Source organism: Balaenoptera acutorostrata, chromosome 16 (assembly GCF_949987535.1).
Source record: "Balaenoptera acutorostrata chromosome 16, mBalAcu1.1, whole genome shotgun sequence".
NCBI classification, from domain to species: domain Eukaryota; kingdom Metazoa; phylum Chordata; class Mammalia; order Artiodactyla; family Balaenopteridae; genus Balaenoptera; species Balaenoptera acutorostrata.
In genome coordinates this window covers 76,669,605-76,685,377 of record NC_080079.1, presented here as the reverse complement: position 1 = coordinate 76,685,377, position 15,773 = coordinate 76,669,605, and the positions used below count along the sequence as shown (strand labels likewise).

The 15,773-nt window shown below is 50.2% G+C and overlaps 1 protein-coding gene across 4 annotated transcripts in view; it reads left to right on the top strand.

Moving 5' to 3' along the window:
- GNG4 (G protein subunit gamma 4) overlaps window positions 1-15,773 on the top strand; it is a 60,789-nt gene that overhangs the window by 22,869 nt on the left and 22,147 nt on the right. For 3 of the 4 annotated variants that reach the window (XM_007170768.2, XM_007170769.3, XM_057531568.1), the window contains exons 2-3: window positions 7,996-8,106; window positions 14,554-14,662. In XM_007170768.2, the coding sequence (XP_007170830.2) occupies window positions 14,564-14,662 (99 nt within the window). In that variant the 5' untranslated portion in view covers window positions 7,996-8,106; window positions 14,554-14,563. Of the gene's footprint in view, window positions 1-7,995; window positions 8,107-10,456; window positions 10,537-14,553; window positions 14,663-15,773 lie in introns of those variants that run through there. The other variant, XM_057531569.1, reaches the window with a different exon arrangement.

Below are 15,773 nucleotides of genomic sequence, written 5' to 3'. Positions count from 1 at the left end.
ATCCGGATGCTTTGTCACAAAATCATCTTATTTTTTTTAAAAAGATGAATTCTCCAGGAATGTGAAAATTAATGGTTTGCCCTAAGAATGCTAATAGAAAATTCATTCTTGAATAATGCTACGAGCGGACATATGACAGCAGTTATCCTTTTCTTGATCAAAAATTACATGGAAAACTCAAAAGTATCACCTTTTCTGTCAGTCACTTCCCACTTTGGAAAAGTAGCTTTTCTGTTGAAATAATGTCATGTCAAAATGAGATTTGACGTAGTCTGATGTATACCACGCTCTCTTTCAAAGGACTTGCCTGGGCCCTATGACCCCGCTCTTCTTTCTAATTTCTCCCTTTTAGAGTGGGAATGTCTATCCTATGCCAGTCACTGTGGTATTTTGGAAGCAGATAACTTGTCTGGTTTCACAGGTTCACAGCTGGAGATGAATTTTTGCCTCCAGATGAATCATAAGTCTTACCCATACCTGATGTAGATGATATTTAGATGAGATTTTGGACTTCAAGTTGATGCTGGAATAGATTAAGACTTTCGGCCTGTTGAGATGGGGTGAATTTATCTTTCATGTAAGAAGGACATCAATTTTGGGGGATCCAGGGGGTGGAATGTTATGGGCTGAATTGTGTCTCCCACCAAATTCAGAATGACTTTATTTGGAGATAGACCTTTAAAGAGGTAATTAATCGGGTCCTGTGGCGTTTTTATAAAAAGAAGAAATTAGGGCACTGTCACTCACAGAGGGAAGACCATCTGAGAACACAGCAAGAAGGCAGCCATCTGCAGACCAAGGAGGGCGTCTTCAGAAGAAACCAACCCTGCCAGGAGGCTCTAAGCAAAAACCCATTTTCTTGCCTTTTCCAGCCTCTAGAGGCTGCACGCATTCCTTGAGGCATGGCCCCCTCCCATCTTCAAAGCTAGCAGTGTAGCATCTTCAGATCTCTGGCTGTGGCACCAACTCTTCTGCATCAACTCAGCTTCCTTCAGCATCGTGGTCCAGCTTGACTAACTTGAACATGTAACGCAGCAGGCAGAAAAAAGTTGGCTTTATACTCTGTGAGGGCTGACGTAAAAGCAGCAGAGCACTATTAGGTTTTTTAATGCTTGTTCCTCTCGGTTAAGACTTTGGACTCCATTTGCAATGCCAAAGAAATACTTAGGGAGTGTCTGGGGTGGAGGATCACAGGGAAGATGGATCTCTTGTTTATTCTGCACCAACCTGTCGAATGCCCTTTAATATCACAGCTGGTCTGCCAACCTTCTCTAATTTTCTTGACCTTAGTAGGGACCTTAGTAGGGACCAGATAAGGGCAGTCACTGGGTGACTGGCAACCAGCAGGCTGCAGCATTGTTCAGACTCAGTGTGCTCTTCCTAAGGATCCTTTGTCTCTCAAGTCCACTCCAGTACATGCCATGCTGAATGCTTCTTACCCCTGTACCTGCTTAGCAGCAGTGTGATTAGGTGTTATTAGATCAGGCAGATGCTATCAGGCAATCAAGATGTAAACTGAGTAATGGAGGCTCAGATTGTAAAATGCATCAAGCTTGACTATCACTGTATTTAATTTGCAAAGTGGCTCAAACAGGAGCGGGGATGGCCGTGCCCCTGACCAGGGGACCAAGGGGACCGTGTTCCCACCACAGACACGGAGCCAGAGTGGTCTGTATGTGTGACAGCACATGATTCTCTGCCACTCCCCTCAGGGGTTGGGACTTTCAACTCCATCCCAGGATGACTGAGAAAGAGCAAAGTTTGTCAAGTGAGGTTAAAACACCACTTTGTGCTTCCATCTGTACATAGAGGAAGTCTGCAGCCTTTGCTGCTGCAGCAGTTATGACTCTTTGGGTGAATTAGTATCTCCCTCCCTTTTAGAGCCTTTGTTTCGAAGCGAATGTGACCTGCATTACTGGGTGGGGTGGAGGGGGACGCTCCAAAATGTGAACTCAGTGTGTGAAACCTTTGTGACAATTCCAAACCATTTCTCCTAAAGCTGGGGAAGAGGGACCCTAGATGACCACTCTGAATGCCAGGAGAACCTGTCCCCAGTTTTCCCGCCAGAAGCAGTGTCACTTGTGGGATTTCAGGGTGACAAAGTTCTACATGTAGCTCCTTTCACCTATGGGGATTGGACCAGAGAGGAAATCTACATGAAGACAGGACCAGAAATTGTGGCTTCAGCCCAAGGCATGGCTATTAATTCAGGGTTATTGTTGGGCTCTCTCTCCAATGAGGTGATTTTTTCCTGGGGACACGTGGGGCTCAGCAGGCCCACCCCACCAGTCTGTGCCCAGAAATGTTAAACCCAGACGTGAACACAGCTTCCCAAGGTGGAATCCTTGCTATAATTGATGCAAGGATTGTATTGTATTGGGTTTTCCAAATAGAATTTAAGTTAGTACTTTTTAAAAGAAATTTTTGTCAAAGTATAGTTGATTTACAAGGTTGTGTTAATTTCCACTGTACAGAAAGGTGATTCAGTTATACAGATATATATTTTTTTCATATTATTTTCCATTATGGTTTATCACAGGATGTTGAATATAATTCCCTGTGTTATACAGTAGGACCTTGTTTTTTTTTTTTTTTTTTTTAAATAATTTCTAGTTTTGCCTTTATTCCTGGAGGATATTATTATCAGGGGTCCCAAGTGAACACTTGAAGTCTTTTTTTTTTTTTTTTTAACTTTTGGGTTTATTTATTTATTTATCTATGGCTGTGCTGGGTCCTCGCCTCTGTGCGAGGGCTTTCTCCAGCTGCGGCAAGTGGGGGCCACTCCTCATCGCAGTGTGCGGGCCTCTCACCACCGTGGCCTCTCTTGTTGCGGAGCACAGGCTCCAGACATGCAGGCTCAGCAATTGTGGCTCACGGGCCCAGCCGCTCCACGGCATGTGGGATCCTCCCAGACCAGGGCTCGAACGCGTGTCCCCTGCATCGGCAGGCAGACTCTCAACCACTGCGCCACCAGGGAAGCCCAAGGACCTTGTTCTTTATCCATTCTATATATAACAGTTTGCATCTGCTAATCCCAAACTCCCAATCCTTCCCTCCCCCCTCCCCCTTGGCAACCACAAGTCTGTTCTCTACGTCTGTGAGTCTGTTTCTGTTTTGTAGATAAGTTCATTTGTGTCATATTTTAGATTCCACATATAAGTGATATATGGTATTTGTCTTTCTCTTTCTGACTTACTTCGCTTAGTATGATAATCTCTAGGTTCATCCATGTTGTTGCAAATGGTGTTATGTCATTCTTTTTTATGGCTGAGTAATATTCCATTCTATATATGTACCACATCTTCTTTATCTGTTTATCTGTTGATGGACATTTAGCTTGTTTCCATGTCTTGGCTATTGTGAATAGTGCTGCTATGAACATAGGGGTGCATGTATCTTTTTGAATTGTAGTTTTGTCTGGATATATTCCCAGGAGTGGGATTGCTGGATCATATGGCAACTCTATTTTTAGTTTTTTGAGGAACCTCCATACTGTTTTCCACAGTGGCTGCACCAATTTACATTCCCACCAACAGTGCAAGAGGGTTCTCTTTTCTCCACACCCTCTCCAACATTTATCACTTGTAGACTTTTTAATGATGGCCATTGTGACTGGTATGAGGTAGTACCTCACTGTAGTTTTGATTTGCATTTCTCTAATAATTAGTGACTATGAGCATCTTTTCATATGCCTACTGGCCATCTGTATGTCTTCTTTAGAGAAATGTCTATTTAGGTCTTCTGCCCATTTTTCGATTAGGTTGTTTGGCTTTTTTGTTATTGAGTTGTATGAGCTGTCTGTGTATTTTGGAAATTAAGCCCTTGTCAGTTGCATCATTTGCAAATATTTTCTCTCATTCTGTAGGTTGTCTTTACATTTTGTTTATGGTTTCCTTTGCTGTGCAAAAGCTTGTAAGTTTGATTAGGTCCCATTTGTTTATTTTTGCTTTTATTTCTGTTGCCTTGGGAGACTGACCTAAGAAAACATTGGTATGATTTATGTCAGAGAATGTTTTACCTATGTTCTCTTCTAGGAATTTTATGGTATCATGTCTCATATTTAAGTCTTTAAGCCATTTTGAGTTTATTTCTGTGCATGGTGTGAGGGTGTGTTCTAACTTCATTGATTTATATGCAGCTGTCCAACTTTTCCAACACCACTTGGTGAAGAGACTGTCTTTTCCCCGCTGTATATTCTTGCCTCCTTTGTTAAAGATTAATTGACTGTGTGTAAGTTCATTTCTGGTCTCTGTATTCTGTTCCATTGATCCATATGTCTGTTTTTGTGCCAGTACCATGCTGTTTTGATTACTGTAGCTTTGTAGTATTGTCTGAAGTCTGGGAGGGTTATGCCTCCTGCCCCCTGCATTGGAAGTGCTGAGTCTTAACCACTGGACTGCCAGGGAAGTCCCATCCTGCTTTGTTCTTTTTCCTCAGTATTGCTTTGGCAATTCTGGGTCTTTTATGGTTCCATATAAATTTTAGGATTATTTGTTCTGTGAAAAAATGTCATGGGTAATTTAATAGGGATCGCATTAAATCTGTAGATTGCTCTGGGTAGTACGGCCATTTTAGCAACATGAATTCTTCCAATCCCAGAGCATGGGATATCTTTCCATTTCTTTGAATCATCTTCAGTTTCCTTTATTAATGTTTTATAGTTCTCAGCATTAAGTTAGTACTTTTGTCTCAGGACTTAAAAATATTTTCAAGGCCACAGTGTTTCCCTCGCAGTCTACAGACCTCTGTTGAAACACTGTATTGGTTAGGGAGATGCACAGCTGCTGTGACAGAGAGCACCAGAAAGACAGTGACGTAAAATGCACAGAAATATTTCTCTCCATCACCTCCGAGCCCAGAGGCAAGCAGCGCAGGTGGACAGGGCAGCTCAGCTGTAAGTGCGTTTCAGAGATACAGGCTCCTTGCACTTTGTTTCTCTGTCCTGCCCCGGGACTGTAGTTCTTAGTCTTTCCTGAGCATCCCAACCCCGTGAAGGGCTGGTTAAACCACCTCCCACTCCCAGTGTCTTTACTCAGCAGGTCCAAGTGGGGCTGGAGAATTTGCATTCCCGACAAGCTCCCAGGTGATGCTGGTGCTGCTGGCCCAGGGACGGCGCTTGGGGAACCAGTGCCCGAGGCCCTGTGCTTGCCTGCCCTGGCTGATCGCAGACACGTCCATGGTCCAGATTATGGGGTGGGGAACGAGTGTGGAGGCATACACACACAGTTTGTTCAGGCCCAGGCAGGAAGTGGCGCTCTGCATTTCCACCCAGTTTCCACTGGTGAGAAGACTCACAAGGCCCCACCTACCTGCAAGGGATGCTGGGGCAAGTCTAGTTCGTTGGCCATGTCGATAAAAATAATAAACAATCTATAGTAGGAATAGAAAAGAGTTTGATTGGATCCAAACTGAAGACTATAGCCCGGAAGACAGCATCTCAGATAACTCTGAGGAACTGCTCCAGAGAAGCATGGTTTTCAGCACAGTTTTATATCTTGTCAGAACAAAGAACATTAAACAAGTCGGGGATACATTCCTTCAAGCTTTCAGAAAAAACAGACCAGCACATACACAGTGAGTCAGCATGGCCTTGGCACCTGGGAAGGCGGTCTTATCATCGAAGGAGTCCCAGCATTGGTGTCCCAGGAGGGGAGGCGTTTAATCTTTATTTTTAACATGGGCATTCTTTACTTCTGGTCAGTGTACCCTTTTCTTTAAAGCAGATGTGCAGTGTAGGTTTGATAGGCCACAAACAGGCTGTTTCAGTTAATATAAAATTGAAGTTAACGCATGGGGACTCCTGGTGGAGGACCTGCTGGACCCCCCTTGGCTTCTCCAGTTAGGACCCCACTGGGCCCCGTCAGTTGGCTAAGACCAACCAGCAGTCGAGATCCCATGCCACTTGGAAAACCAGATACTTGAAAACAGAGAATGAAGTGGGTTTTGAGAGCATTAATAGGAAAGTGAAAAACAAGGGAATAGGCCAAAAAGGGTTTTCTTTTTTTTAAATTTATTTTATTGAAGTATAGTTGATTTACAATGTTGTGTTAATTTCTGCTGTACAGCAAAGTGATTTACTTATATATATTCTTTTCCATTATGGTTTATCACAGAATATTGAACATAGTTCCCTGTGCTATACAGTAGGACCTTGTTGTTTATCCATCCTATATATAATAGTTTGTATCTGCTAATCCCAAACTCCCAATGCATCCCTCCCCCAACACCCTCCTTGCAACCACAAGTCTGTTCTGTATGTCTGTGAGTCTGTTTCTGCTTCGTAGAAAAGTTCATTTGTGTCATATTTTAAATACCACATGTAAGTGATCTCATGGGATTTGTCTTTCTCTTTCTGACTTATTTCACTTAGTATGGTAATCTCTAGGTCCATCCATGTTGCTTCACATGGTATTTTTTCATTCTTTTTTGTGGCTGAGAAGTATTCCATTGTATATGTACCACATCTTTTTTGTTTTGTTTTGTTTTTTTGGCCACGCTGTGCAGCATGTGGGATCTTAGCTCCCCAACCAGGGATCAGACATGCACCCCCCGCATTGGAAGCTCAGAGTCTTAACCACTGGACGGCCAGGGAAGTCCTACCACATCTTCTTTATCCATTCATCTGTCGATGGACATTTAGATTGTTTCCATGTCTTGGCTATTGTAAATAGTGCTGCATTGAACATTGGGGTGCGTGTATCTTTTCAAATTATAGTCCAAAAAGGGTTTTCTAATAGCAGAGGATGAGAAAACAAAACAGGGAAGGAGATGAGAATAAAACTCCATAAAAGTCTAACGATTTGGGGGGATGGGAAGCATCCAGATGCAACAAATTACTGTGACAGGAAGAAACAATCACTTTGGGAACAGCAGGCATGGGTGTTTGTGAAGCCGTACAACAGGCCCAAACGACCTCAAACCAAAGCGCATTTGGATGCCCCTCTAGCTGGGGGAGTAAACAGCACTGTCAGTCCATTCCTGTCTGGCCTTTGTTTTTGGTCCAAGTTCACTGGGATCCTGGGAGATGGATGGCTAGGGCAGGATGCTGGGAGCCCCGGGGGAGGGAGCCCATTGTCCCAGAGTCAGCCTTTCTGGGGGAGAGTCGGCGGGGCTAATTGTCTCTCCATGGGGAGTCCCCTGCTTTAAAGCCATCTAATCAAATCATCTCTTCTAAATGTCCTCTGGTTGGAATCAGGTTATTTCCTAGTATGTGTGAGAATAATAAGCATCAACATGTTAACCAAAATTGTCTCTGGCAAAATGCATTATAGGGCTTCCCTGGTGGCGCAGTGGTTAAGAATCTGCCTGCCGATGCAGGGGACATGGGTTCGAGCCCTGGTCCGGGAAGATCCCACATGCCACGGAGCAACTAAGCCCGTGCGCCACAACTACTGAGCCTGCGCTCCAGAGCCCGCGAGCCACAGCTCCTGAAGCCCGGGTGCCTAGAGCACATGCTCCGCAACAAGAGAAGCCACCGCAATGAGAAGCCTGCGCACAGCAACGAAGAGTAGCCCCCGCTCGCCGCAACTAGAGAAAGCCTGCGCGCAGCAGTGAAGACCCAACGCAGCCAAAAATAAATAAATAAAATAAATAAATTTTTTAAAAATGCATTATAATCTGTCTTTATTTTCTTTGCTGTAATTTTCTCTATACTCACATTTTTCTACAATGGACGTATGTTTTTATGAGAAGAAAGAAAACATCTGTTCCTGTTTGGCAGAGGTCTGGCTGGAGTGGGGAGGGCGAGCGGGGGTGGGGGAGGGCAGCGTGCAGGTACGGGAGGCCCCAGGTGGCCTGTGGCCTCCAGATGTTCCCCTGTGCTCTTTGTCAGATTGGGGCCTTCTCTTTCTGCCTCTAGCTCACCGTCTCCCCTGCGGTCTGATACAGGAGAGACAGCTGCTGAGCTCGAGGGCAGGACACGGAGGGAGCTGGGGCTGTCTGGGAGACGCCTGGTTTCTGCCGCATCTGGTGACCCATCTCTGGTTGTGCTTCCAGGTGAGCCTCAAAGCGGGAGCCCTGACTCAGCCTCTCATCTGACGACTGTCAGCTGCCACTGCCGCCAGCCCGTCCCCTGCCCAGGCCTGTCTCTGTGCCATCTCTCAGCAGGTGAGGAGGTGACGTACCCTGTCCAAGAGCAGGGTCTGTCTGGAGAGCAGGTGTCTCTGCCAGCAGTGCGCGTGTGGGCCTGGGGTGAGGCTGGGCTGGCAGGCTCCTTGATGGGTGGCCAGGTCCTCACGCCATCACTTTCTTCTAATAGCAGTTGTCATCGTCGCAGATGTCGGGCCCTCATGAAGCCTGGTTTACCCCCCTCCTCACATTATCCCTCCTGCTAGTGAATGCGCCCCCCCTGGGGGAGCATCAGGAGGAGAACCACGCCATCTCCATGGGTTGCTGGCCTTGGCTGGGCAATCACGCTGTGTGCTATCCCCACTAGGAACAGAGATGTCACTCAGGCAAGCACCCTTGTTCAGCACCTCGCTGTGACACAGGGGGTGAGGGTCAACCAGCACTCCCACCCAGCCCACCTTGCAGTCTGAGCTGCTTGGTCCCTTTAGGCCTAGAGGGCTATGCTCACTGGCAACAGCTGTTTTTCAGGCATTTCCCAGAGAGACAGACTGCAGCACTCTGCCAACCGACACACATCAAGGGCTTGTGGAGAGAAGTCATGTTAGGGGGGATGGCTGAAAAGGCACGATGACGTCCACTCATCCAGAAGTTCTAAACGCTGTATCCCGAGTCAGGTCAGATCGGCAGCACCGGGGATTGAACCGCCTTGCGCTGCCCCGCCCCCGGCTCTTGAGTTTACCCGGTTACACACCACAGGATGCAGCCCGTCAGAAGCTCCCTGGGAAAGCCATCTGTGTGAGTGTATCCCGTGTGCCCGAGGAGAAAGATGTCTGACCACCGAGGTGACAGCGCCAGTCTCCTGAGTAGTTGGCTCGTTTTCCCTTCCTTCTGCCTTGTCTTCTAAAAAGCCAAGGGTCAAGTTAGCGGTCCACCAGTAGCCAGCATTCATGTTCAGCTTCATTCCATCTCCATTCTTCCCTACCTCCACGTTCCTTCTTGGGTCAAGGTGGGTGTACATGCCACACATACGTATATGGAGAGAGACATCCATCTGTTCACGTAGAGGTACGGTGTCTGGGTAGTCCTGTTACCAAACCAGACTTAGGTCCACTCTCCCGCCCACAGTAAAGCCAATCTGCTGACACCGGGGGGTGGTGAAGGAAAGTGCAGCGTTTTTTGCAGGGCGTCAACCAAGGAGTCCAGGGCAGCTAGTGCTCAAAACACCCGAACTCCCTGATGGGTTTCAGGAAAGCGCTTTAAAGGCTGAGTGAGAGAGGGGAGTCCCAGCGTGTGTGATCAGCTCATGCACAATTCTCTGATTGACTGACGGTGAGGTCACAGGACGGTGTCACATGATCAATCCTCAGGCCCCAGTAGGTCTGGGGGCTTCATGCTCATGGTCGTCAGGTAGTTAATTTCTTCCATTTGGTGGGGGTTTTAGGATCTACAAAACAACTCAGGAAATGTGCATCAGATACTGTTTTCTAGGTGCTTCAGAGAGGAGCTAAAGTGGAGGATATGGGGGAGGGGTCTGTCCCGGGAAGGCCCCATAGGGTCCTTCTCAGTTACAGTCTTGAAAGGGCAGAGATGTGGAACCTAAGAGGTGCCTGACCAGGTAGGGGAGGGAGGCCCTCAGAGACCTTCCCATGGGGTCATATCTTTAAAAGGCTCAGTTGCCTTTAGCTCTATTTGACAAAAGCCATTTCCTTCTCCACGGCCAACTATGTCCCTGGGTTATCTTGCCTACCACAGGGGGTGGGGGAATCCTCCCTGCCATTGCATGCCCAAGTTAGGCTGGGTTAGGATCACTCGAGGGGTGAGTGTGTCCTGGGAGAGCAGGCTAGCCCAACTGCGTGGGTAAAGGCCTCTTAGTGCCCTGAAGGCCCCGCCAGGCTGAGGAGGGGTGACCAGCCCGGGCAGCATCGGGGAAATGCTTCCTTCCACTTCCATTAAAGATCTCTGCAAAATGAAGTTCTTTAACCTCCTCGAAAATTCGAAAAATAAAGGGGTAGGACCTGGACCTCTGAGGTCCCTTCCGATATTAACATTTGGTGATTCAGAGCCTTGCTACTCAAAGTGTGGTCCCCGGACCAGCAGCAACTGGGGGCTTGTTAGAAATGCAAAATCTTGGACCAAACCCCAACTCATTTAATCAGAAAATCTGCATTTTATCCAGATCCCCAGGGATTCATATGCCCATTAACATTTGTAAAGGACTGATTAAAGAGTCCTGAAGGTACACGAACACCTTCCAAGGTGATCTGATGGACATACAGGAACAACGGAGTGGAAACGATTTACAGCCAGCCGCGGTTCTCCACCTCTGGGACGTGCCAGAATCACCTCGGGAGGTTCTGAGATACAGGTTCTGGTCTGCGGCGCCGCAGTCTGGGCTCTGGGTATGCATGCTTGAGAAACCTTACCGGCCACTTGGAGAAAGAACAGAAACATGCACGTGTGAAGTGGTTTGTAAGTCACTGACGGGAACAAGAGTGACATCCTATAAATGGGGTCAGCGAGCCCAGGGGCAGCAGAGCAGGGGGGTGACGTGGGCAGGCTTGTCATCCCTGTACTGGGGACAGTGCTTTCCATCCTTACTTTTAGCATCTCCACGTTTAGTTACTTAGGGGGCCCTTCTATGTGCATCTGTAGTTACCTCTCCACCTCCCTCCTGAGCAAGAGTGGAAATGGGGGGGAAGGGAGGGTTTTATGTTGTGTTGTTGTTGTTTGTTTTGAGATGATGAAAAAGACATAAACGTATTTTTATGTGCTGAGAAAGAAGGCACCCAGAGACACTGATGTTACAGGAGAAAGAGGGGTGAGTGGCAGGGCAGAGCCCCAAGGAGGGGACAGGTCCACCACAGGTGAGGTATCAGGCTTGGGTAAGGAGATGCTTTCAGCTGCAAGTGACAGATGACCCAAGAAATGTGGCCTAGACCGTGAGGAATATATTCTGTCAGTATCAGGGGCCCGAAGTAGAGTGTCCGGGATCCACGCATCTCAGGGCTCTGGATCTGTTTCTCCATGAGTCTCCTGCCTTTGCCCTGGGTCCGTTCCCCAACGTCACTATGGCAACTCTCAGTGAAGCCAGCCAAAGACTGGGGCTTCTCCTGGCGGGCCTTGACTAGGAAGAAAAACCTTTCCTACAAGTGCCCTGCAGATTTCCCCACATGTCGCCTTGATTAGGACGGGCTCGTGCGCTCTGGTCCTTCTGCAAGGGAGGTGGGAAACGGGCGTGTGGCGTCATGGGCCCCTGGGGCAGAAGGTGGGAAGCTCTCAGGGGCAGCAGGGACGGGGGCAGCCATGGGGAGGGGCAGCGGGGAAGGGGGCAGCCATGGGAAGGGGCAGCGGGGACGGGGGCAGCCATGGGGAGGGGCAGCGGGGAAGGGGGCAGCCATGGGGAGGGGCAGCGGGGACGGGGGCTGCCATGGGGAGGGGCAGCGGGGACGGGGCGAGCCATGGGGAGGGGCAGCGGGGACGGGGCGAGCCATGGGGAGGGCCCGCAGCGGGTCCTGATGCAGAGGCACGGATGGAGGGCAGGATGTGTGTGGACGCCGAGCAACCGTGAGAGGTGGAGCTGGAGTCAGGGAGGTTCTGCCCGACGGCTTTTCCTCTATTCCGTGGACGCTGAGGTCGCCTTCCAAGGGCGAGAGGACAGAGGTGGTGAGGAGGTGATGGAGATTGAAGTGGTCAGGAGGGCAGAGGGAGGGGTGATGGGCACGGGCTGAGGTCGCCAGGCTGCCTTGAGGACCCGCTCAGGCTGGCCTCTCATGTCTGTGGGCACCAGTCCCCAGCTTTTGGGGGTGTTTCTCCAGCAGCCCTTCCGAGGGGGCTGGGAGGGGAAGGAGTTAGATTGAAGTGCTGGGTTTTGGGGACAGAGGGCAGAAGGCAAGTCTTGGGAGAATGATGACGATGCGGGGCTGTGTCATCGAGGCCAGCGGTGGGACTGAACGGGGCCGGGAGAGGCTGTGGTCTGGCGGACACTGTGGAGGCCCCGGGGCTTTGAGGCTGAGGAGGAGGAAGGGGGTGAGGACACCGGGGCCCGGGAGCGGAGCCCTCCTGGCTGTGGGCGGACGCGGTCTGGAGGGGGACCCGGTGGGGAGAGCGGGGAGGCGGAGGGGCCCGCGGAGGGGACGCAGGAGGGAGAAGAGGCGCGGCGCCAGGTGCTGGGCCCACCCCACCTGCTTATTTTATCTCTCGGACATGAAACGGAAATGGCTCTTTGTCCAGTATTAAGCATTTGGCCAGACTTCGCGCTCTGTGTTGAGGAGAGGGGTGAAAATGTGCCCTTTCTCTGTGACCCGGGGAAGGATGAGAAAGCGGCGGAGGCGGGTCAGGGCCGGTCCCGGGGGGCGGGGAGGGAGAGGGCGGTGCGGTTCCAGGGGGTCGGACGGGGATCTGGTTCTGCCGGTAACGGTTTTCTATACGCTCACACCCACCCTCACTCACACACACACTAACACCCACCCTCACTCACACACACTGTCACACACCCACCCTCACACCCACACACACACTCACACCCACCCTCACACACACACGCTCACACCCATCCACACACAGTCACACACTGACACCCACCCTCACACACTCTTCACACGCCCACACACCCACTCTCACTCACACACACTTTCACACACACACTAACACCCACCCTCACACTCACACACAAACACCCACCCTCACTTATACACACTCACACAAACACACACCCACACACCCACCCACATGCAGTTCAGAGCCCCCTCCCCCCCCGCCCTTCCCCCCCTTCTTCCTTTTTTCACTCCTGCTGACCCCGGGCTCAGCTTCCTCTCACGAGGCTGCCCTGGTCCCTGCCACCCCTCCACTTCCCCGACTCCTGAAGCCCCCAAGTCAGTGATGAGGGAAGCGAGGGGTGGATTCAGGAACGGGGCTGGACGATCCGAATCTGAGGACAGTGATCTCAGGGTCCTTCTTCACTTGTCGGTCAGGCTGAGGAGGCTTGGGAAATAGCCTGCATCTTCTCCCTCCTTTTGTGTGGACACAGGGACACGTACACACACACGTGCACGGAGGGACCGCTCTGCGCACACAGGCTGGCAGAGGGCATGCCCATCAGGCACGTGGGCACACGGCCACAGCCCTGAACATACATGCAGAATTGCACGCGCATCTCGGTGGAGTGCGGGGGTGGGAGGCTGCCCCCCCGGGTTTCAAAATCGTCAGCTAATCATGCTTCTCCCTCCCTTCTTGGGAAATAAAAGTTCCCAGCCAAGGTAGGAACACACACCTGTTACACTCTGGTTTTGGTGGCTGCTCTGTCTTAGAAGAAGAAAGTTTTATTTTTCGAACATTGCCTGTGGACAGATGAAGTTGCCATCAGGCCTCACCTGGGCCAGAGAGTCAGTGTGAATGAGAAAAGCCAGAGTGTGGCCTGCCCACCACGGGGCCGGCCTAGCCTCCTGCCGCCTCGCTGTGCGCTGCTGAAAACCCCCGGCTCTCGGGCTAGCCTGAGTAGACCTCCTCTGGGCACTTTCTCGTTAGATGCGGTGACGGTAACCTACGGCATGTGCTTTGCTGCGGAGCAGTTAGCAGCACAGGGGGCTTCTGGCAGAATGACGTGTTGGGTCAGGAAGAATTTCTTCCCCCTTCTAGAAAAACAAATCTATGCTTGGGATAGGTGTGTATGTGTGTGTATATGTTCTTGTTTAAAAACGAACTCCCAACATAAAGTCTGTAAACGTTTTGGAATGACAGCAAATTAAAATGAATAATAAAGCGGGACTTCCCTGGCGGTCCAGTGGTTAAGACTCCCTGCTTCCACTGCAGGGGGCGTGGGTTGGATCCCTGGTCAGGGAACTAAGATCCAACATGCTGCATGGCGTGACCAAATAAATTAATTAATTAAAAGAAAAGAAGAATAAAGCAAGCTCATTCAGGGGGAAACTTGCACTTTGCAGTGTAGCCGGCTAGAGGACACCATGTGAGACAGTGGAAAGAACCCTCAGTTAGGCTTCAACGCTTTGCGTTTGCGTTCTGGGTCCACAGATTTTGGCTGTGGGACCTTTGACTCTTGGCTTCATTTCTCGTGAGTTTTGCACTTTCTTTACTTGTAAAACAAAACTCAGTCTATTTTGCCAACTTTCAGGGCTGCTAGAGGAGTGGGTGAACAAATGTGTATGAAAATGATTTATTACTAACAAAGCACTGTACAAATATCAAGGTATTACTTACGGCCGTGGGGGTGGTAAGGTGACTCTGGGACCATCTGTTACCTTCTGCTTCCTCTCGCTGGGGCTGAGAAAGTCTGACAAACAGGAGCCTGGGGGCTTGCTCCCATCACTCGGATGAAGCCCTCCTTCCTCTTCTCCCAGGAGGGTCTGCCCCCATGTCTCCCTGGCCTGGGAAGAGAAGCAGCAGGGGGTAGGAGGCAAGAAAGCTGAGGGGGGCTCTGCCTGACATTTGGAAAAGCAGCTCTTTCAACCCCTTAACTTTTGGTTGTTTCAGGGGCAGCAGGATGAAAGAAGTCATGTCCAATAACAGCACTGCCAGCATCTCCCAAGCCAGGAAGGCTGTGGAGCAGCTGAAGATGGAGGCGTGCGTGGACAGAGTGAAGGTAAGCTCGCACAAGCCGGCCTGGTCCTCTGACCAGCGCTCAGCTCTGAACAGTGCCCCCCGCCCCCGTGCTCAAAGCAGCCTCACGAGAGCAAGTGTGTTGCCCCATACAGCCTCCAGCCAACACTGGCGGCTCTAACATTGGCACACGAGTGTTTGTTGCGGAGTTCTGAGCGTGCCTGAGCATCCAAGGGATGCAGAATACACAGTGTGTGTGAATTCCGTGAGGAGTCGCCAAAAATAGACCCATATTCATCTCAGCTCTCTTTAGCTCCGTTGTCATGCCAGTAAGCGAGAGAGAGTTGAACCGTGAGATCCGTCATAGTTTTCCTGCCTGATCCAGTGGCTTTGAGGTTCAACAACATCGGGTATTTTGACAGGGGCACTGTCGGGAGTGCAGCATCGAACCATATGCATGGTGTTTGTCATACGCTCCTTTGGGGAGGGAAGGGAAGAAAGGTGCCAGCCGCCTCCCACCATGTTCACTTCTCGGAGGAGTGTAGTTGTCTGCACGCTGGGGGAGCTGACGTGAGATGAAGCCAGCTCTTCCCCAGGTGCCACTTTGAAGCGAGCAGGAGGCCAGGCGGAGCGGCTCTGAGATGCCGCTTAGTATGGTTCATTGACTGTGGTACACCTGGAGGCCCATCGGGAATCTGACAGCAGGAAACACGAGTCCAATGTGTCTGTGGCCTTCTGGGACCCAACACAGGGCTCTCACCCAGGCACTGGGATTCAAATAAGACAGAATGCATGGGGCACTGGGGGACTCCTAAAGCCTTCTGTTGGCAGAGCGAGCAGTCCCTTCCCCAGGCTCCCACCCCCGAGAGCTGTGGCCAGGTAACACCAGCTCCTGCTTCCATCAGGACGGTTATCCCCCTTCCTTGGGGACCTCCAGGTACGAGCTGTCCAAGGAGGCAGTAAGCAAGCGCAGTAAGCAACACAGCGTATATACCACGCGAGAAGGGGGGTGCAGGATGATATGCATCGGTCTAAGTGGACCGGCTATATGTGCACGTACTGATACCAACTACAAATTAGACCTCAGTCCTTGATCCCTAGGCTAGAAGAGGAAGCAAGAAAAGAAACAGTTCTTAAAGAGGGGGAGCCCCAGT